Below are 23,702 nucleotides of genomic sequence, written 5' to 3'. Positions count from 1 at the left end.
CTGGACAACGTGATCTGACTGGACATCGTGATCTGACTGGACATCGCGTTCAGACTGGACGACACGATCTGACTGGACGTCGCGATCTGACTGGACGTTGCGATCTGACTGGACGTCGTGATCTGACTGGATGGCACGATCTGACTGGACATCGCGTTCTGACTGGATGGCATGATCTGACTGGACGTCACGTTCTGACTGGATGGCACGATCTGACTGGATGATGCGATCTGACTGGACGTCGCGATCTGACTGGACGTTGTGATCTGACTGGATGGCATGATCTGACTGGACGTCGCGATCTGACTGGACGACACGATCTGACTGGACGTCGCGATCTGACTGAACGTCGCGATCTGACTGGACGTCGCGATCTGACTGAACGTCGCGTTCTGACTGGACGACGCGATCTGACTGGACGTCGCGATCTGACTGGACGACGCGATCTGACTGGACGTCGCGATCTGACTGGACGTCGCGATCTGACTGGATGTCACATGAACAAAAGTTTTCAGTGCAACCCGGTACTGCAATCTCACGTAACCATACACATGGCACTTTATGCCAATCTCCAGGCCAGGCCGCTCAGGGACTTGTGCTGACATTATTTTGTGACTGTATGTGCTGCATCATAATTATATGTTCTGTGTCCTATGTGCATACTGTATTTTGCACCTTGGCCCCAGAGGAATGATGTTTTATTTAGATTATGAGGACACGCAGTCATCTTTTATTGTCATTTAGTAATGCATGCATTAAGAAATGATACAATATTGCCCCGGTGTGATATCACAAAACACAGGACAGACCAAGACTGAAAAACTAACAAAAACCACATAATTATAACATATAGTTACAACAGTGCAAACAATACCGTAACTTGATGAAGAACAGGCCATGGGTACAGTAAAAAAGTTCAAAGTCTCTCGAAAGTCCCACATCTCACGCAGACGGGAGAAGGAAGAAAACTCTCCCTGCCATGCCCAACCACAGTCTGACTCCGACAAGCCCTCTGACACCGAGCACCGAGCACCATCTCTGCCGAGCGCTTCGACCCCAACCCTGGCCACCAGCAGCAGACAAAGCTGAGGATTTGGGGCCTTCCCTCTGGAGATTCTCGATCGCACAGTAGCAGCGGCAGCGAACCGGGCATTTCAGACGTTTCTCCAGATGTTCCTCCGTGTTTCTCACGGCTGTCTCCATCAAATCAGAATTGTGCACGGTACCCTATTTAACAAATACGATATAATTTCACCGGAGAGGCTGCGCGTGCTGCGTGGCGCCACCATCTTTTCCTCGACAACACTTCTAAATGTTTCGTTTAGAAGTATACATGTGTACAGTTGGATGACAGTAAGCTTGAACCTGATCACAAGACAACAATATGCCAACATCAATGCCAGCTATCAGGTTCTTTGGGCAGTATGTCACTACTATTTGTGGGATCTTGCTCTGCACATTTTGGTTGCTTGTCGCCCTACAGTACAACCATGGGTACAACTCACACATCCTCCACTGGTAGCAAAGCACTGACCAATGTCCTGAGATTGAGCAGAATCAGGTTTATTATCACCAGCATGTGATGTGAAATTTGTTAACTTAGCAGCAGCAGTTCAATGCAATACATAATCTAGCAGAGAGAGAGAGAAAAAAACATAATAATAAATAAACAAATAAATCAATTACATATATTGAACAGATTTTTAAAAATGTGCAAAAACGGAAATACTGTATACCAAAAAAGTGAGGTAGTGTCCAAGGGTTCAATGTCCATTTGGGAATCGGATGACAGAGGGGAAGAAGCTGTTCCTGAATCACTGAGTGTGTGCCTTCAGGCTTCTGTATCTCCTACCTGATGGTAACAGTGAGAAAAGGGCATGCCCTGGGTGCTGGAGGTCTTTAATAATGGACGCTGCCTTTCTGAGACACCACTCCCTAAAGATGTCCTGGGTACTTTGTAGGCTAGTGTCCAAGATGGAGCCGACTAAATTTACAACCTTCTGCAGCTTCTGTCGGTCCTGTGCAGTAGCCCCTCCATACCAGACAGTGATGCAGCCTGTCAGAATGCTCTCCACGGTACAATTATAGGAGTTTTTGAGCGTATTTGTTGACATACCAAATCTCTTCAAACTCCCTAATGAAGTATAGTCATTGCCTTGCCTTCTTTACAACTGCATTGATATGTTGGGACCAGGTTAGATCCTCAGAGATCTTGACACCGAGGAACTTGAAACTGCTCACTCTCTCCACTTCTGATCCCTCAATGAGGATTGGTATGTGTTTCTTCGTCTTATCCTTTCTGGAAGTCCACAGTCAGCTCTTTCATCTTCCTGACGTTGAGTGCCAGGTTGTTGCTGCCCCACCACTCCACTAGTTGGCATATCTCACTCCTGTGATTTTTCAGTGCACCCATTCCTTAAGAGCTGCGCAAATGCTGGAAGGGTGGGGGAGGGGGGTGGTAACACACACAAAATGCTGGAGGAACTCAGCAGGTCAGGCAGCTGCATCCATGAAGAGGAATAAACAGTCATGTTCCGGGCCGAGACGCTTCATCGTGTGTTCTGAGCATCTGCCAGTAATGAGCCCTGATGAAGAGTCTCAGCCTGAAACACTGGCTGTTAATTCCCCTCCACAGATACCACCTGGTCTGCGGAGTTCCTCCTGCACCTGCGTGCGTTGCCCTGGATTTGACGGAAGGGGACATTGCCGCTAAACCAGACTGCCATTTACAAGGTGCAGAGTTCTCACAGCCTGAGGGGATGAGACTGCGAACAATTTGCTGCGAGTCTGCTACTCCTTCAAATATGGTACAGGTGTGAGAAAATCAGTCTATAAATATTTATTATTAGTAATCAAAGCCCATTAAGCACATAAAACACGCCAGCATCTGTGCCTCCTTCCTGCTTTCATCACACATGAGTTACTCCAGCTGAGAATGCTTTAACAATCTGTTTGCTACTAATTACCGACACAGGATCTGAGAGTTACAGTGGGAAGGTCTACTGCTTGGAAATTTATTTTGAAATTCAAAATGCATTTTCAACAATACTGTACATTTATGAAGATTTTAAACATAACATCAGGAAACATGATAGCTTAACAAATGTGAGCAGAAAATATCGCAGGAAACATGGCTTTAATTTGTTGATGTCAAGGATAATAACTCAGGTACAGACTGGGATCTAAGGAACCACGGCATCATTGGAAAGAAGGAAACCCAACAGTGCCCACCACTACAGTAAATTCTTCTTAACCCTTTTCTTCTCCTCATCTGCCCATCACCTTCCTCTGGTGCCCCTCCTCCTTCCCTTTCTCCTGTGGTCCACTCTCCTCTCCTATCAGATTCCTTCTTCTTCAGCATTTTACCTTTTCTACCTATCACCTCGCACTTTCTCACTTCACCAATCCCCACCCTTCCCCAACCACACTCCCCTCACCTGTTTTCACCTGTCACCTTCTTACTCTGGCTTCTGCCCCCTTCCTTTCCAGTCCCAATGAAGGGTCTCAGCCCGAAATGTTGACTGTTTATTCCCTTCCACAGATGCTGCCTGACCTGGTGAGTTCTTCCAGCATTTTGTATGCGGTGCTCTGCAGTAAACTACTGTAACCAAGTCTCTGTGGAACTTGATTCCACACTCTTCTGATTTATGAGGTGACAGGGCTACCTACCAAGTGCAGCATAAAAAACAAAATGTGTTGTGATGCTTCTAATGAAGATGGGATAAACCAAAATGCTTGGTACCAGTCACCCTGGTCCCGTCACTGGGTTGTGATGGGTCATTAAGTCAGTGGGCAGCTGTCATAAGAATCAAAGATGAAGGATTTACTTTATTCACCACATACATTTACATGTATTAGGAATGTGCTGTGGCATGTTGGTCAGGATGTGACATGCAACAGAAATCAACATTCAACGAGGATTATATAAAAATAAAATTAGAGATTAAAGTTCAGATATGGAATAACATGTGCATAAATACATAAATACGAGAAGTATATACAATGTAAACAGCACTATAAAGTGGGTTCTAGTGTCTACGGTGCACAGCAGTGACAAGCTGTCTAGAATGGCTGATTGGATTAACTGCCTGGGGGAAGAAGATAGTGTGGAGTGTTTGTTTCAATAGCTTTTAATTTTCCAGAAGGGCACTTTTGGAAGAAGCAGTTTGCAGGCTGGGTAGTGTCTGCAGTGATTTTTCCTGCCCACTTCTTTGTCCCGAACCTATACAAGTCCTGCAGTGGTGGCTGTTTCTGCTGACCTGGCACTATACAGTAGTTTTTGTATACAGTGCTGCGAGAGGAATTTGCCATGGTGTTTTGGTCTCGGTGTGACTCGCCACAGCCTCAGCACCTCATCTCTGGGGGGTACAGGAAGAGAGGAGGAGGGGAGATGCAGTTTCCCTGGAAGCAATGCCTCCTGGATGTTGAACAATAACATTCTGAATGACGGCTCTCTTCCCGTGGGTTGTAGGTGAAGAAACACTTCCTGTAGAAGCTTCTTCACCATTTTTCAAGGACAGAAATGAGCAAACAGCCTGTGCTCCTGAGCTTTTCACCTCTCAGATTTCAGCTGCAGGTTACCTTGGTTTTCACCTGAAACATCAACAGTTCCTTTTCTCCCACAGATGCCACCTGATCCACTGAGTTCTTCCTGCAGATTGCTTGCTGCCTCAGACTCCAGCATCGTCAGCGTCTTGTGCCTCATGGCATGTTATCCTGCTTGTTTGGGTGGGGTGGGAATCAGCAGGTTTAATCAGCAACTGAGTGGAGGGGCCACTGCGCAGGATCGGGAAAAGCTGCAGAGGGTTGTAAACTCAGCCAACACCATCGTGGGCACTGGCCTCCCCACCATCGAGGACACCTTCAAAAGACGATGCCTCAGAAAGGTGGCATCCATCATCAGGGACCCCCAGCAGCCAGCACAAGCCTTCTTCTCATTACCACCATCGGAGAGGAGGTACTGAAGGCATGCACTCAATGGTTTTTAAATTTTTTATTTTTTATTTGGAGACACAGCGTGGAACAGGCTCTTCTGGCCCAACAAGCGGCACTGTCCAGCAACCCACCTATTCAAAACTAGCCTAATCACAGGCCAATTTACAATGACCAGCTAACTGGTAGGTCTTGTTTTTAGTCCGATCACAAACAAGAGAAAATCTGCAGGCACTAGAAATCCAAGCAACACACACAAAATGATGGGGGATCTCAGCAGACCAGGCAGCATCTATGGAAAAGAGTAAACAGTCAACGTTTTGGGCCGAGACCTTTCGAGATGTTGCCTGGCCTGCTGAGTTCCTCCAGCATTTTGGGTGTGTTGCTTGTTTTTAGTTACAGCTTCTTCCCCTCCGCCATCAGATTTCTTCAATACACAGGCAAGCACGGTAGTGGGACCCACAGAAATGGTTAAACACCAGTCAAATACAATTGATTTAAACACAACCTGTTTCATAGCAATGTTCTTGGTTGCTTTTAATTTTATCCGTCTCGTTCTTTTCCTGGGCATCTCCTTGTGCTTCTAGTTTGCAAGTGCCAGAAGCTTTATAAATCTCTGTTTCCTCGCTAGAATCCATGATTCAGGGCCATGGTCATGTTCGTGACATGACAACCCCCAACATGAGACCCAGAAACGTACCAGAGCTATGTGTTGTACGGACTGATTGGTCATCTCCTGTCTCTATAGTCATCTCTCATCTCTATGGTCATCTCCCGTATCTATGGTCATCTCCCGTATCTATGATCATCTCACGCCTCTATGGTCATCTCTCATCTCTATGGTCATCTCCTGTCTCTATGGTCATCTTTCATCTCTATGGTCATCTCCAGTATCTATAGTCATCTCCCGGCTCTATGATCATCTCTCATCTCCATGGTCATCTCCCGTCTCTATGGTCATCTCATGTCTCTATGGTCATCTCCCCTATCTATGACCATCTCCCATCTCTATGGTCATCTCTCATCTCTATGGGTCCTCTCCCATCTTTATGGTCATCTCCCGTATCCATGGTCATCTCCTGTCTCTATGGTTATCTCCCGTCTTTATGATCATCTCACGTCCCTATGGTCATCTACCATATCTATGATCATCTCACGGCTCTATGGTCATCTCCCATCTCTATGCCACTATCTAAGCCTGGTCTCGAATTAACTCTTGCTTGGTATTCTAGATTCAAGATTGTTTATTGCCCTTCTTCAGTAAACAAGTGCAAGGGAGAACAAAATGATAGTTACTTCAGATATGATACAGCATTATTGAAAGTAAGTCTGAAGAACACAATAAAAGAACAAAATATATTCTGCATAAGTATGAAAGGAATCCTATAAAGCACCATGTACAAGAACTGAGTGTGTATATACATAAGATTGGCTTATATGTGCTGTACCTTAGTATATGTACTGTATATACAAATTATATACATAGTAGTTCGGTACGGTGAGAGTTAGGTGAAAGCCAGCCTTCCCTGCAGTGAAGGGTGACTCTATAGTGAAGCACAGTTCTATAGTTGAGTTGCAGTTAGTTTATGTAATAAAATTCTTTTCTGAGAGAAATAACATTCAAGCAAAACTAATTTCTCAGTGGAACTGTTTGTAGGGGTGCTACTGGGGGACTCTACATCACTCCCCCCTCCTCGAGAGTGCTTCACTATTAGAGTCCCTGAGCTTAGCCTTAGCTCCATCTACGTTGTTCTCTTTCATATCCTTTACTAAGATTGGAATTCAGGTGCTGCAAATCCGAAATAAAAACAGAAAACGGTGGCGAGACTCTGCGGGTTAAGCAGCGTCTGTGGAGAGAGAAACGTTTTCAGGTCCAGGACATTTTGTCAGACCTGAGCTGCTGATACTTTCTCATTCCTTAATATTTTCCAGCTGATGGAAACCTCTGGAAGCCACCGCCCATTATCTACTATCAAAACAAGGAGACTTAAAGAGTACTTGAGGGGGAAGTTTACACACAGAGAGAGTGGCTGGTGTCTGGAATATGCTGCAAAGGGAGTGTGGAATCAGTTACAATTTACTATGTATAAGAGACATTCAGATTGGCACTTAGGGCATAGAAGGATAAGGACTAGTGTGGGCAAATGAAATGAGTATGGGAGAGCAAAATGGTCATCATGGACATGATGGGCTGAAAGGCCTGTTTCTGTGCTGTACCACTCTTTGATCTTCTCTTGTGTTGATCCGAAAGGAGATCACTGTTTTCCCAATAGTGATTGAAGCTGATCAAGAATTCACCCTTATTTAATGTGTATAAAACCCTAAACAAAAACAATCAAAGGAATTTAACTAATGGACACACAATTTTGATTTTATTCTCAAGTTGTACACCCATTTGACCTTGAGGAACTTTTATGTCAATGCTGGAGAGAGCCTGACATCCTTACAGGTGTGGACTGAAAACCATGGGAATACCTACTGGTTGGTGTTCTGTACCTGTTTAGAACACCGGACATGAGGTAAGGCAGATCAGTCTACTGGAAGGGTCTTATACACAAGAGGTGTCACAGGCAGAAGTAACTTCTCAGGGTAAAGAAAGGAGGACCAACAGGAAGGGTTGCCCAGTGAGCAATAGCATCACATGTATCTCTGTTTCCTCCATTCTCGCCTTCTCAGTGACAGCACCAAGCAAAGACAAAGAAAGGGAATACAACTTCAGGAACTCTACTCCTCATACTGTTAACTCAGCACAGAAATAGGGCCCTCGGTCCAACTAGTCCTTGCCTACCAAGGTGCATACTTGAGCTGGCCCCATTTGCCTCTGTTTGTCTCAGGCTTCTTTCGAACTTTCCCATTCATGTACATGTTTTTTACTGCTTGTAATTATAACATAAAACAAGAATAGACCCACAACGTTGTGCCAAACTAACAAAGCTAATGACACCCTTCTGCCTGTGCATGATCCATATCTATCCCTTCCCTGAAGATTCATGTGTCTATCTACGGGCATCTTAAATGCCTCTATTGCATTTGCTTCTACTACCAACCAAACAGTGCACTCCAGGCACCCAGCATCCTGTGTAACTAACCTGTCCGCACATCTCCTTTGAACTTTCTCCACTTGCCTTAAATGTCGACCCTCTAGTATTAGATATTTCTACTGTGGGAAAGAGATCCAGTCACCTGCTCTACCTGTGTCTCATTATCTTATAAACTTCTATCAGATCTCCCCTCAGCTCCACCACTCCAGACCAACAACCCAAGTCTGGCCAACCTCTCCGTCTGCCTCTGCCACCTACCTCTGGCAGCTTGTTCCAAAGACCCCTTACCCTTCGTGTGGAAAACCTGCCTCTCATGTCCCCTTTGAACCACCCTGTCCCGATCGACAGCGTCATACCTCGTCTCCCATGTGCGGCTGGAATTCAAACTTGGTGGGTGGACAGAAGATCTGGTTGTACATGTCCATGACCTTGTGCTTGTCACTCCGGGCGTCCAGGTTGTCCACAGCATTCTCAATGAGGTCCAGTCCCTCGTGCCGAGAAGTCTCCAGGTTATACTCTGCCGAGAGGAAAGTTCTAAAGGTCCGTGCCAGGCTGGCATGGAATCCCAGATCAGAGCACTGGGGAGAGAGCACAGAGGAAGGAGGGTCAAGGAGGATTCACCAGTGGAACGTCCGGGTGAGTAAACGCAGAAGGATTCCGATCAGTGATTCAGGATTGCTTATCGTCATTCGTCAGTACACAAGCATCAAGGAGAACAAAATGATTGTTACTCCGGATCCGATGCAGCATATAGAACACAATAAAAAACACAGTAACTATAAATATATAAGATAGCTTATATACATAGTGCTACCATTATGCTTAAGTGTAATCTAATGATCACAAGATCCTGCTGTACGTTAAGAGCTCAAAGGACTGCTGGTCTACACCATCAGCGGGTTGCTCACTGGCTGAGATAATGGAGGAGCTCGCAACGTGCTGCTGCCTGAGCCGATGGAGGCTCACAGTCAAATAGCGAGTGGCCATCTTGGCCGCTTCTCTTGCGATCGCAAGACCCCTTTGGAGATTGTTAATCTGTTACGCCGCAAGTTTGATTTGCTGATTTATTGGATGTGAGTGTGGGGGGAGGGGCCTAGTCTTTGGTCATGGTGAGGATTAGGCCTGAAGCTACGGTGTCGCCTGTTTGCAGCCTCCTGGAGTGAGGAGACGAAGCCAGGGTGCGTCACCGAGGCGGTGTAGCGCAGTGTCCAGAACGGAGTCGGAGCTGCCCTCCCAAGTTTCACATGGCAGAGGACAATCTCTGGCTGCTGAATTTTTAGTGGCGGCTTTTCAGCTGCCAGAGTAGCATCAGAGCCATCGTGCTCTACTTGGGGCGGGCGCAGCACTGTTGTGGTGACTCAAGATTTAAAATGGACCGAGGGGTCTGGACTATGTTCAGGTATTTGACTGGTCATGTTTTGTATCTGCGGGGACTGGGTCTCAAGGCCATGGTGTCGTCTAGCAGCTGTCGAGGGCCAGTTGACAGGTGATATCGGTGGGCTGGGGGGCTCGACTGTATATGTGTGCATCTTCTGAGCTGAATTTTTACTGATATTCTATGTGGGTTTGTTGATTTGTATGCATCAAGGCATGGCAACGTGGGGGGTGGGAGGAGTGGGCCTTGAGACTCTTATTACGTGATTGTGATCTTGTGTGTGACTGCGTCTTTGCACCTTGACCCTTGTAGTAATGCTGCCTCGTATTCATCTATGGTTAAATGATAACTCAACTTGAAATGAATTGAGTGCAGGGCTGTAGGCAATAAAGAGCACCCTGATGTTTGCATCTTCACTAACAAGAAAAAATCTGCAGACGCTGGAGATCCGAGCAACACACCCAAAATGCTGGAGGAACTCAGCAGGCCTGGCAGCATTGATGGAAAAGAATGAACAGTCGACACTTCGGGCCGAGACCCTTCGACAAGACTGGGTTTGGCCCAAAACGTTGACTGTACACTTTTCCATCGATGCTGCCCGGCCTGCTGAGTTCCTCCAGCATTCTGTGTGTGTTGCTTGCATCTGTCCAGATGTTTCAGGGTGAAGGGCCAATGAAATGCCATCTGCTGTTGACCTGTTGTGACGGTAGGCAAACTGGAACAGATACAAATTGTTCCTCAGTCAGGAGTTGATATGTTTCATCACCAACCTCTCAAAGCACTTCATGCCAGTGGATGTAAGTGCTTCTGGACGATGGTCATTGAGGTGGGTTAACACGTTCTTCTTAGGTGCAGGTATAATTGAAGCCGTGGATACCTCAGAATGCTAAAGCAAGAGGTTAAAGACCTCAGCGAACATTTCTGCCAGTTAATCAGCACAAGTCTTTGGTATTTGGCCAGGTACCAGATCTGCGTTGGATGCTTCTCGTGGGTTCACTCTTCCAAAGGATGCTCTCATATCGACCTCAGAGACTGAAATCAGATGGCCTTCGGGGCTGTGGGAGTGCGTGATGGTGCCTCCATGTTTTGTCACTTAACAGCTGCTTAACATACCGACAGGTTTGTGTTCGGGAGGTGGGAGAAAACCAGAGCAAACTGCGGAGAGGAAGATTGTGCGAACTGCTGTCAGGAAGATTGTGGAAACTGCACACAGACAGCACTGAAGGCTGGGATAGAACAGAGGTAACTGCAGACATCAGTCAGCTGCTCTACTGGCTGTACCACTCTGCTGCCCACCTCTGCCTAACTTGTGAGGATAGATAATAATATCGGCAGATCCAGTATTATGAGCAGACGGCACTCCGGCCTAGAGGCTAGCATAATGTTTTGACAGTGACACGGGTTCAATTCAGCCACTGTCCATGAGGAGTCTGCCCACACCGCACCGGTTTCCTGCCACATTCCAAAGATGTACAGGTTATTGTGTTAATTAGTCGCATGGGTGTAATTGTCCGGCACAGGCTTGTCAGATCGGATGGGCTTGTTACTGTGCTTTACCTCCACATAATTATAATAATAAATATCACTTACCTGATATAATCATCCTAACCATAACCATGTGATCATTAGAAATCAATTTACAATTTAAGAGTCAGTGAAAGTTCTTGCCAGCTGTGTGGAGTTGACCACAGTGGGACCCAGGATGTCTTGTCTACTGTAATTTATTGAGATACGTGGAACAGGCACTTCTGGCCCTTTGATCTGCTCTGCACAGCAATCCCCTGATTTAATCTTAGCCGAATCACAGGACCTACAAACGTTTGTAGTTTGTACAACGCCCAATTAAACTACCAACCAGTACATCTTTAGACTGTGGGAGGTAACCGGAGTATCTGGAGGAAACCCATGCAGTCACGGGGAGAATGTGGACAACTCCCCGAGGGCAGTGGCAGGAATTGAACCCGGGTCACTGGTACTGAAAAGCATTGTGCCAACCACTACACTACCATGCCGCCCTCAGCACAGGAGTTTTCACCAAGACCTTCTCAGAGCCCTCCCATACTTCCGTTACATTAGAATTTTATCAAAATAAACTTTATTCACAATAACTAAATGAGCTACAAGAATGATCTGCGCAATGCCATTTCATTCTAGCATTTATATCAATCATTTATAGCACTTATAGCATTCATTAAAACCGACAGGATTGTTGCCACCAATTTGGCTTCCTGGAGTGATAGGTTATAACCATAACTGAGGGTGTTCCTCAGCCAGTCTGGTCCCTCCCTGTCCGTTAGTGGAGGGACTTCTCCACCGAGCCCTCGTGGTGACTGCACCAAGCTTCCAGTGCCTCCCTCTAGAACGTACTCCTGCAGCCTGGAAATCCTTTGTTATGTGAGATGTGAAGAATGTTAAACTTTTTCTCTTCTCCCAAGGAGGGTGACCTACTTTATGAGCAGCTGCTGGAGAACCCAGCTACACTTTAAAACCTGCATAAGCGGACAATGAAAGAGATTACAGATGACAAGTTTGCTCAGGTATGTGGGGAGCCATTGTGGTCAGGGCACAATACACTTGCAGCAAATTTTGCCTGATTTTTCCCCCCAAACTAATGAACGAGTCACTTAAATCCTATTTATTATTTTCTCTGGGGCTCTGCCACTGGATTCCTGTTTCACATGCAGGTCTGAGAAGCAAAGGGGCAAACAAACACATTTTCTGGGTTGGTAAATCAATTTTCCAACTATTTAGGCAAAAGATCATTTTAAAAAAGGTCATAGAATTCTCTGAAGGATTTGATTTACATTCACAACCCATCTGCAAAGCACAGCTCAAGGCACTGAGGTGTAAATTAACCCTGCTTCTCTCAGTGATCATGAATAAAATAGATTACTAACGGGAATAGAGACACAAAGACTGAATCGCCTTCTTTAGAAAAACCCTTGGTTTTGAATAAGGACATGTTTTAATGGGGTGTGGGGGAAGGAGAAGCTGAAGGGGTGTTTTGGAGCAGAAACATCTCTCCTCCCCTCCCCCTCCCCTTTGCCTTGCCTTCTGATTTCACCCTGCAAGCACACAATCATTCAGCACAGTTTAACTCCAAGTAACCCGTCATTCACTATATAGAAAGCCACGTTACTATGGTAACAGCTGCTAACATAGGTGTGTGCGCTCCTGTTTGCTGAATATATTCGTGTATTCATCAGTGATGTCTAGCAGAATAGGTCCTTGTATGAGAGGGGGGATGGAGTGGAGAAGTGGTGGGGTGGGGGTGGGGGAAGGATAGAACTCAAAGATGACAAAGGGAGCGAGGGGGGTGTACGTCCATCTGGGGCCTTCAGTCACTAGAACCAATAAGCAAGTGAATTTGTGATCATTTTGAGGAGAGCACGGACAGCCACAAGCCTGCCAGTGAGAGAGTGAGAGAGGGTGAGCCCAGTGTGATGGGGAGCACTTGAACCCAATCCAGTTCCATCAATGACCAAGACCAGTAGCCCAGCCAACTGCAAGCCTCACCAACTTCTGCTCAGACATTAATCCTTTGGCCAGTTGCGAAGACTGCAACATTAATTTTGCACAGACTTAACACACAGTGGATTGCCTCCCGTGAGACTAGATCAGCTGTAAAATAAGGGAAGTGGATGTGTTCGGCTTCAGAGAGGGATCTGATCTCACTGGTTGGTCTTACCTGCACTCGAGTGTACCCAAATGATTTTGAAGGCTGGTGTCATTGCTTAAGTAATTTCAGACTTCCCCAGAGGACTGAGGAGATTCAGCATGTCTGTATTGATCCTTCATCGATTTTTACAGATGCACCATAGATAGCATCCTATCTGGATGTATTGCAGTTTAATACAGCAATGTGTAATTAAAGACCCCACTCACCCTGAACATTCTCTCTTCTGCTACCTCCAAATGGGCAGGGGATACGAAAGCCCAACAGCACGCACCACCAGGCTTAAGGACAGCTTCCACTCTGCTATTGAACGGTTCCCTCGTACAATAAGGTGAACCCCTGACCTCACAATCTACCTCACTGTGACCTTATTGTCTACCTGCACTGTACCTTTCCTGCAACTATAACACTTCATCCTGCACTCTATTGTTATTCCTTGTGCTATCTCAATGTACTCTTCTGAAGTATTGGTCTGAATGAATATTATACAAGGCGGGGTTTCACTCAGGTAGCAAAAATAAACCAATCCTTCCCAACCCGGACTTTCTCTCATCTTCCTCCTTCCATCAGGGAGAAGATACAAAAACTTGAGAAGTGCATCATAGGGCACAAGGACAAACCTCATTCCGCTATTATAACATTCTTGAACAATAAAGATGAACATGGTTTCTCAATCTACCTTGCCGTGGTCCTTGCACTTTATCTGTCTGCCTGCACCGTACTTTCTCTGTAACTGTAACACTCTATTCTGCATTCTGCTATTGATTTTCCCTTTGAAGTGCCTCAAGGTAATTCAGTTTGGAATGATCCACAGAGATGACGTGTTTTTCACCATATCTAGGTACACGTCACAATGACGAACCTATTACTAATTAGCTGTACATGGTGATGCCACAGCACACGGGATAGCAATAATCCCATCCTCACATCTTGTTCCAGAGGAAAATCTTCCTCCCAAAGGAATTTTTACTTACAAAAGAAATAGGAGTAGTGATCGACCATTTGGTCCATCAAGCCTGCTCCACCATTCAATAAGATCATGGCTGACCGGGCCATGGACTCATCTCCACCTACCTATCTTTTCCCCATAACCCTTAAATCCCATTCTATGCAAAAATCTATCTAACCTTCTCTTAAATATATTTACTGAGGTAGCCTCCACTGCTTCATTGGACATAGAATTCCACAGATTCACCACTCTCTCTGGGAAAAACAGTTCCTCCTCATCTCCGTCCTAAATCTACTCCCCCCCCCCCCAATCTTGAGGCTATATCCCCTTCTTCCTTGCAGATCATCAGAAGGTAAGGGTTAGTCTCTCCACACTCCTGGTTCATGCCAGAGGAAGCCTGCTACAGTTTAGAGTATCTAGCTCAGAGGCTCTCACTATCCTGAAGGGTTTTGTGCAATAATGGGGCTGCACTGTGGTAATGTTATCAGCAACCCAGTGATTCAGAGCTCTTGTCTCACTATTCCAAGCCAGTTCAAAAACCTCTGATGGCATTGGAACGGAATGTTTGTGTGTTGAAAAGGGATCATTGCAGGCACCATTGTAAAATGGTGACTCAAAAGGTGAGAGAGTCCTTGCCAAAACCTCTCAGTCAAGGTTTCCACTGCTTCTGGAACTACCCAACCTAACCTCCTTGGCCAATAGTTATCCCTTTCGTGCTGGAGACTGAGGGGAGATCTGACATCAAAGCCTGATGCCTGGAGACTGGAGATTGGAGGTCTGTCCTGCAGTTGGGGGACTGTCCATGCGTGTGGGGCAGTGAATGGGAGGGAGAAAAGGGGCTTGTTTGCTGTTGTTGTTTTGTTGCTTGTCGTATTCTGTGTTGATTTACCACTCATTGTGGGCAAGCAATGTTGGCGCCAAAATGTGTAGTGACACTTGCGGGCAGCCCCCTAGCACACCCTTAGGTGTGCTGGTTGTTAACGCATTTCATTGTATGTTTAAATGTGCATGTAATAAATAAATCTAAATCTGAATTTGCTGAGCATATATAAAATTATGAGAGGTATATTTCTCCCCAGGTGGAAATGTCAAATATGGCAGGCTATAGATAGAAGGGAGAGGAAAGAGTTTAAAAGAGAATTGTGAGGTAAATTATTTACACAAAAACTGGTATATACCTGGAACGCACTGCCTGGGAATGTACTGTAAGCAGATACAATTGCAATGTTTTAGAGACAATTAGACAGCGCCGTGAACTAGGCGGGAAATGGAGAGATGTAGACAACATTCAGACAGATAGGATTATTTTAAACCGGTGTCATAGCAACACAGACGCTGTGATCTGAAAGGTCTTTTGTGGTACAGCACAGTTTTGTTTGCTATTCCACCCTGCCCTCTGCACCCAGTACACATTATTGGGAGGGACATTCTGCAAAAGGCGAATCAGAACTGGAAGGAACGTGTGCTACCTCTAGTGCAAAACACTAGCACCTTAACAGGTGCAGAATTCGTGAGAGAAGCAATGAATACTGACATCAATCAGGTCGGAGACATCGTGGATGTAGTACTTGGCCACCGCAGCGTTTGTTGCCGCAAGGTTAAGCAGGTAGTCGTTCCTTGCTTTTGTGCACTTCAGTTTGTTTTCAGAATACTTGGCTTGACGCTGGGGAAAAAGGTACAAAAATATTTATTGAACTTCACACATTCAGAAATGACCAATAGATATGAGCTCATTCAAGATTATGTTTAATCTCGTCATATTATCACATCTGATGTAGAAAAATCACTCCAATATATCTAATTTCAAACCTCTTACTATTTAATGCGGCATTCCAATGAGCACAGCTCTTCACATTTACTCCAGTTATATGGAACTTATACCCAAATACTGGCATTGGAGAGGGTCCACAGGAGGTTTACAAGAATGACCCCAGGAATGAAAGGGTTAATATATGAGGTAGCTCTGGGCCTGTACTCACTTGAGTTTAACAGCTTTGGTCCCATATCTAGGAAATAATTCGTTAGCATTAGAGAGGATCCAGGAGGTTTACAAGAATGAATCCGGGAATGAAAAGGTTAAGGTATGAAGAGCATTTTGATGGCTCTGGGCTTGTTATCACTGGATTTTAGAGGAATGTCCGGGGGGGTGGGGTGTGGAATCTAATTGAAACCTATTGAATACTGGAAAGCCTAGATAGAGTAGATGTGGAGAAGGTATTTCTAATAATGGGAGCATTTGGTGGCTCTGGGTCTGTACTCATTTGAGTTTGGAAGATTGAGGGGGATCTCACTGAAACCTTTCAAATACTGTAAGGCCTAGATACAGTGGACTTTGCAAGGATGTTTACTACAGAGGAGTTGTCTATGCCCAGAGGGCACAGTCTCAGAATAGAAGGACACCCCTTGAGAACAGAGATAAGGAGGGATTTCTTCAGCCAGAGGGTGGTGAACCTGTGCAATATTTGCCACAGACGGCCGTGAAGGCCAAGTCATTGGGTATATTTAAAGCAGAGGTTGATAGGTTCTTGATTATTAAGGGTGTCAAGGGTTACAGGAGAATGGGGTTGAGAGGGACAATAAGTCAGGCATGATGGACTAGCGGAGCAGACTGGATAAGCCAAATGGTTTAATTCTGCTATGTCTTATGTTAAACCTTTTTACTTTATACTTTATCTGGGCCGTACCCTCCAAATATCCGGACCTGCCTCTCGGTTTGTTTGCAGTACCTTACTTTCCTTTTTCTGCTTTCTATTTATGAACTATAATTTAAATTTTTAATATTTACTATCGATTTGTACTCCAGGGAGCGCAAAGCGCAGAATCAAATATCGCTGTGATGATTGCACGTTCTAGTATCAATTGTTTGACGACAGTAAAGTATAAAGTAAACCTGATGGACCAAACCTCTTCCCATTTATTCCCAAGGACGTAGACGGGGTCTGGTTGGTGAAACCAAGCTAATGTGAGTACTGCAGTTAGATGAACGGCCATGCGCAGTATATTGAAGAGCAGAGCAGTCTCAATGGGCTGAAAGGCCTTCTTCTACACCTATTTTCTACATCCCATGTCTTTATGTTCTATATAATGTGAATGAATTTTGTGTCTTTTTCTAGGAAGTGAACCAGAATTTTTCCATTCTCTCACTATGCATGGAATTCCAACTCCTTCCTGAGGGCTCCCATTTTCTACATCACTCACAACGTACAAAATGCAAACAGACGACACTCTTTCCTAGTAGTTAGGTCACTGATGAAAACACAGCAAGTATCCCTTCAGATGGGTTTGATATCGTCCTTTGTGGCCGTGGGTCTTTCCCCCGGTGACAGGGTGTGCAGGAGATATAAGTGGAGAAATGCAAAGGAAGCCCTGAAATGATCATTGGTTTGTGAAACAGAAGTTTCATCCTGGTGTGGAATGTATCTGTCATCGAGGCAACCCAGAGGGAGCTTTACCTTGAAGAGCCAGCTCAATCAGCTTTTGTTCTGAGGTTGTGGTCATCACTGGAACAATCAGAAAATATCATCTTATTCCTAATGACCTCCTAGACCCGTATGAACACCTTCTGGAACTGCTGGGATGCTTCTGGTGAGGGTATCCCTAGTGCTATCGAGAGGGTGTTCCGGGATTTAGATCCAGTAAAGCAGGTGACTAAGCAGGTATTGGCGGTTTGTGCCGTTACCTGCTAAGCAGGTGGTGCATCGATGTGATGTCCAGGTGACGGTGTAAATTGGTGATGGTACGGCCTCTGCCATCATGGGGCACCCATGATAGAAATGGGGAATCGAGGCCTGTTCTGCTGCTGCTTCATTGCTGGTTCTGTTCTGCCGAGGGAAATGCTATGTGGGTGCCAGAATTTCTGGCAAAACCTGCAGGCTGCCGCCAGCACATCTGAGATGTATTGGTTGTTAACGCAATAGATGCATCCCACCGCATGCCGGAGGCTGGGGGCATGTCCCGGAGCTGGAGGGCTGTCCGTGTGAGTGAGTGGGTGGGAGGGAGGGGGGCTTGCTTTGCTTTTGTTGCTTTGGTGCTTGTTGCGTTCTGTGTTGCTCTGCCGAGCATTGTGGGAATGTTACGTTGGCACCAGAATATGTGACGACGCTCGTGGGCTGTACCCAGTCCATCTCTCAGGTGCAAATGGCACATTTCACTGTATGTCCTGATGGACATCTGATAAATGAAGCTAAACCCCAGATCCAGTTAGATGTTTTGTTGCAGATTCATTGAGTTCCTTGTATGTTTTTGGATTTGAGCTCACGGAGAGTAGTGTTCCTTCTGAAAACCTTTCATGATGTCAGTGCCATGCTTTGCCATTCATCCATTTTCCATCCATTGTCACTATGGCTTTAATGCTGCCATTTGTTTGACACAATCTTGCTCCCAATTGCTGAATCTACAACCAGTCTATTGAAGAAGATGGGGGTGATGGGTCACTCCCTCCAACAAGCAATCAAGTTCTTGTCAAATGCAGCAGACGAAAGCAGCAATTGGATTTGGATGAAAAGGGAAGACAACAACTGGGCTGCAAGATGAAGATAGGAGGGTATGGAACTGAGGGGGGTGTATCTGGGACGCCAGGTAGCACCATTGAGGCCTCTGAAGATGTCGTGGGCTTGTCAACGAAACGTCAAAGAAGGAGGGTGCCCACCTGATGACCCCGATGATGTACCTACCCTCCCTCCTTGTCACCACTCCAAGCCCACTGCCAACATCGAGAGTGCCGACTTACCATTGGGATTGAAACATCAAGTCCTAGTAGCTCTACTGAGGTGTAAAGACAGAGAGCATTACAATAAAAAAAATCAGGGCTACCCTGGAGTTGGAGGACAGTCCATGTGTGTGTGTGTGGGTGGGAGGGGAGCAGACAGAGAGGTCAGGGGCTTGTTTTGTTGCTTGTTCTGCCAAGCATTATGGGCATGGTATGTTCGCACCGGAATGTGTGCTGACACTTGCGGGCTGCTCCCGGGGCAATAAGGAAGTTTGGCTATTAACGCATGCGACGCATTCATTGGTTGTTTTGATGTACACGTGATAAGTAACTCTGAATGTGAATCACCAGCTGGCATCACTCCGAGTTGGTAGAGAGCCTATGGAACACTGGAAGGTGGGTCCATTGCCAGGATACCCACTCTCTCACCAGCCCCTGGTTAATGCTGATCAGGATGCTGATGCCTTTGAACGTTTAGGGAAAATGGTCACACTTTTTGTTGATGGCCGTACTTCTGTGGCATGAACATTACTTGCCACCTATTGGCCCATGCCAATGTGTTGCCCTGGTGTTGTTGCATGCAGGCATGGGCTGCTTCATTATCAGAGGGAGTACAGATAGAATGGAACACTGTGTAATCAGCAAATAAACCTGTTAATGATGGAGGAAAGATCACGGTGGAAGTAACAGGAGATGGTTGTGCGTAGGAACCTATACCCCATCACCCTGAGAAACTCCTGCAGCGATGTCCTAAGAGATTAATTTATAATTGCTTAAGTTGTAACTGTGTATACCTATTTATCTCTATAAATAATTAGTTAATTGCTGAATTCATAAAAGTTAATAGTCTGATTGTGCAATTTTATGTGCGGAAGCAAGCGCCCCTTTAGGAATAGAGATGTACACAGCTGTTGATACATCATTGTTCCAGACAATGCTAACGTACTCTTGGCAGTTCCACTTCTGTTGTTTGTCTTAGTCAAAAGCAACGCTGGAGAGCCCACATACTCAATAGTTTCCGATATCAATGATTCACAGCACGTGTGGAAATCTGGGGTTTACTTCAATTGGAACAACTGGCAGATTTCAGCATAATTTGGCCTAATAAGTTCATAAGATCATAAAACATAAGAGCAGAATTAGGATGTTTGACTCATTGAATTTGCACTGCCATTCCATCACATCTCACTTATTGTCCTCCTCAACCCCATCTCCTGTCTTCTCCCTGTAACTTTTGACTCTCTTACTAATCAGGAATCTGGCAGCTTTATATATGCCCAATAAATTGGCCTCCACAGCCATTTGTGGCAATGAATTCCACAGATATAACACCCTCTGGCTAAAGAAATTCCTCCTCACCTCTGTTCTAAAGGGATGTCCTTGTATTCTGAAACTGTGACCTCTGGTCCTAGTCTCTCCCATTACAGGAAACATCCTCTCCATATCCGCTCTATCTAGGCCATTCAATATTTGATAGGTTTCAATGTGATGTCCCCCTATTCTTCTAAACTCCAGCAATTACAGGACCAGAGCCATAAAATGCTCCTCTTATATTAACCCTTTCATTCCTGGGATCATTCTTGTGACTCTCCTGTGAACCCTCTCCAATGCCAGCACATCCTTTCTCAGATAAGGAGCCCAAAAGTTTGATGTGGCCGCACAGAGGTGGCTTCCCTTCGTGTTTCCGCTGTCCTTATTAGCAAAATCCCAATTCATGGATGCAGGTTCATTAGTTATTAACTGCAGAGGTCCTGTGATACCCAATGAGCCAAAAGACTTGATGTTTTTATCTATCGAGCTTCAAGTTTAGCTGCCACTTCCAATACAGCACTAAAGAAGTGCTGCACCCCCCGGTAAGGCAGTAATTCTGAAACACGTCTGTCCAGGCACTGCTGGAACATTACAAAGCAGAGAACAAAGAACATGCTGTAGAAGAGCACAGCACAGGAGAGGCCATTTAGCCCATTATGTTGTGCTGTACTTGCTGCTGATGAATGTCCTCTTCCTATTTATCATCCACATCCCTCCATTCCCTTCATATTTATAAGCTTATTAAACTCCACCCAATTGCTTGTTTCCACTGCTACCCAGATAACCTACAGCAGGCACCATCACTCCCCGTGGAAAAAAAGATACCCGCGAGTAAAGAATTTTCTTGCTGTCCTGGCTTGCATTTCTTCAACAAAGCGGTAATTACTTGCCTGAGATGGAGTATTGTGCCAAAGTAGCCCCTGAATTTAACTGATAAAATATATTCAGTTACCACTTTATTAGTGGCTCATCTATTTCAAGCTTTAACGTGTTGAGTTTTCAGAGATGCTCTTCTGCACACCACTGCAGTTATCTGAGTTACTGTTGCCTTCCAGTCAGCTTGGACCAGTCTGGCCATTCTCCTCTGAACTCTCCTATTAACGAGGCATTTTTGGCCACAAAACTGCCGCTCACAGGATTTTTTTTTTGTGCTTTTCACACCATTCTCTGTAAAATCTAGAGAATGTTATGTATCAAAATCCCAGGATATGAACTTATGACATACTCAAGTCATTTCATCTGGCCCCGGCAATCATTCCACAGTCAAAGTCACATAGATCACATTTCTTCCCCATTCTGATGTTTGGTCTGAACAATAACTGAACCTCACCTTGCGAGGTGCTACATTTTGGTAGGACTAATCAAAATAGGACATACATGGTAAATGGTAGGGTATTGAAGAATGCTGTAGAACAGAGGGATCTAGGAATAATGGTGCATAGTTCCCTGAAGGTGGAATCTCATGTGGATAGGGTGGTGAAGAAAGCTTTTGGTTTGCTGGCCTTTATTAATCAGAGCATTGAGTATAGGAGTTGGGATGTAATGTTGAAATTGTATAAGGCATTGGTAAGGCCAAATTTGGAGTATTGTGTACGGTTCTGGTCACTGAATTATAGGAAAGTTGTCAATAAAATTGAGAGTACAGAGGAGATTTACTAAAATGTTGCTGGGTTTCATCTCCCAAGTTACAGAGAAACGTTGAACAAGTTAGGTCTTTATTCTTTGGAGTGTAGAAGGTTGAGGGGAGACTGATAGAGGTATTAAAAATTATGAAGGGGATTGATAGAGTTGACGTGGATAGGCTTTTTCCATTGAGAGTGGGGAAGATTCAAACCAGGGGAAATGAGTTGAGAGTTAAAGGACAAAAGTTTAGGGGTAACATGAGGGGGAACTTCTTTACTCAGAGAGTCGTAGCTGTGTGGAACGAGCTTCCAGCAGAAGTTGTTGAGGCAGGTTCGATGTTGTCGTTTAAAGTTAACTTGGATAGATATATGGACAGGAAAGGAATGGAGGGTTATGGGCTGAGTACAGGTCGGTGGGAGTAGGATAGGGTAAGAGTTCAGCATGGACTAGAAGGGCCGAGATGGCCTGTTTCCGTGCTGTAATTGTTATATGGTTATATGTCTGCGTGCTTTTATGCACTGAGTTGCTGCCACATGATTGGCTGGTTAGATATTTACATTAACGAGCAGGTGGTCAGGTGAACCTAATAAAATGGCCATTGGGTGTAAATTATCCACTTGGAGTTTTTTTTGTGTGATAGACTGCTAATAGGATTATAAGATCATCAGCTCAATGACTATGCCCAAACAGAGATTCTCCAGCCCATTTCCCATATCACATCACTTTCCTGAATTAGTTGTGGGAGGTTTTGGCTGGGTTGTTTGGCCAATACAACTTTCTTTTTAGGGCCTGACAACTTACTGTCTGTCTGCACTGTACTTTACCTGTACTGTAATGCTATTATACATGCTGTTATTATTTTCCCTCAATCATTAATGTAATGAAATGATCTGAATGGACAGCAACCAAAACAAAAAAAAAATTCATTGGTAGATGTGACAATATGAACCAATTTAATTTAGCAATTATTTGCCATCTAGGTCTCTGCATAGATTTCATAGACTGCAGTTTGATTTAACACAAGAGATTCTGCTGACCCTGAGCAACACACACAAATGCTGGAGGAACCCAGTAGGTCAGGCAGCATCCGTGGAGGGAATGGACAGTTGACATTTTGGGCCAAGGCCCTTTGTTGGGATTATTTCTCTCCATAGAGGCTGCCTGACCTCCAGCTTTTCGTGTGTGTTACTGCAGTTAGAGTTAATCTGTATGACCAATTGCTTAAAGATATTCAGGCTCAACGAGGCTGATGCTTGGATCCCGCATAAAGCTGAATCCATTCATTTGGCTCCTGTTTTTGCGGGAAAATAATTAGCAGTTGTTTGATTATGTTTCATGTCATTGGTATGTCCAACAATGTTAAGAATACAAAAGTGAAGAATGGGTGATTCAGCTACAAAGCACCATCAGGACTTTAGTTCAAATAGAAGTCCTCTCGCTAATCATTTTGAACAAGCCTCAATTTGCACCTTGATGGGTGAAGGCTAGATGGGATATAATTTACTTCTTCTGAAGAAGGTCATCACGAATTTTGCAGACTAAAAGTGACTGTGATTATTACATCTAGATAATAAACACAGATGTTTGTAAGTGATGATTAGAAAAATAGATAAATCAATCGAGCCAGCTCTTGCCTACTTAGCTTCATAGATTCAGATGAGTATCAGAACATAGAGTGAAATGAGTTGCTTGTGTTAACAACCAAACACCTTCAATCCCAAGACAGGACATGACTACCTGGTGATATTTTGGAGTCTGGTTTAAGGGAGTAAACTAAGCAGCTTGTACGAGGGCACAATTGCATAAGAACTGCAACCCACAGGAATTTAGCAGAACTTTGCGATCGATAAATCTCCTTGACTTTTTTGAGAAGACCACAGAATAACAACCAATGGAACTCTCTAATTTAGATTCAGAAAGATTTTGACATTTTCACATGAACAAATTTAATATCTGAAACATAGGGAAGAGTGTGAAAGAAATCAGTAATAGGGCCAGGCATCTGCGAGAATCTGTCACTCGAAACCATAGGGAGGCAGAATAAAATTAAATGTAAAAACTTCAATATGTCCCCAAGATATGGACTG

The 23,702-nt window shown here is 44.8% G+C and overlaps 1 protein-coding gene across 5 annotated transcripts in view; it reads right to left on the bottom strand.

Moving 5' to 3' along the window:
* Positions 1–23,702, bottom strand: part of srgap3 (SLIT-ROBO Rho GTPase activating protein 3) — a 301,106-nt gene that overhangs the window by 96,093 nt on the left and 181,311 nt on the right. For all 5 annotated transcript variants that reach the window (XM_072280674.1, XM_072280676.1, XM_072280675.1 and 2 more), the window contains exons 6-7: positions 15,508–15,636; positions 8,330–8,551 (exon numbers count right to left, since the gene is read on the bottom strand). In XM_072280674.1, the coding sequence (XP_072136775.1) occupies positions 8,330–8,551; positions 15,508–15,636 (351 nt within the window). The remainder of the gene's footprint in view (positions 1–8,329; positions 8,552–15,507; positions 15,637–23,702) is intronic.

Source organism: Mobula birostris, chromosome 16 (genome assembly GCF_030028105.1).
Source record: "Mobula birostris isolate sMobBir1 chromosome 16, sMobBir1.hap1, whole genome shotgun sequence".
Classification (NCBI taxonomy): Eukaryota; Metazoa; Chordata; class Chondrichthyes; order Myliobatiformes; family Myliobatidae; genus Mobula; species Mobula birostris.
This window is presented reverse-complemented; position numbering and strand designations above follow the sequence as displayed.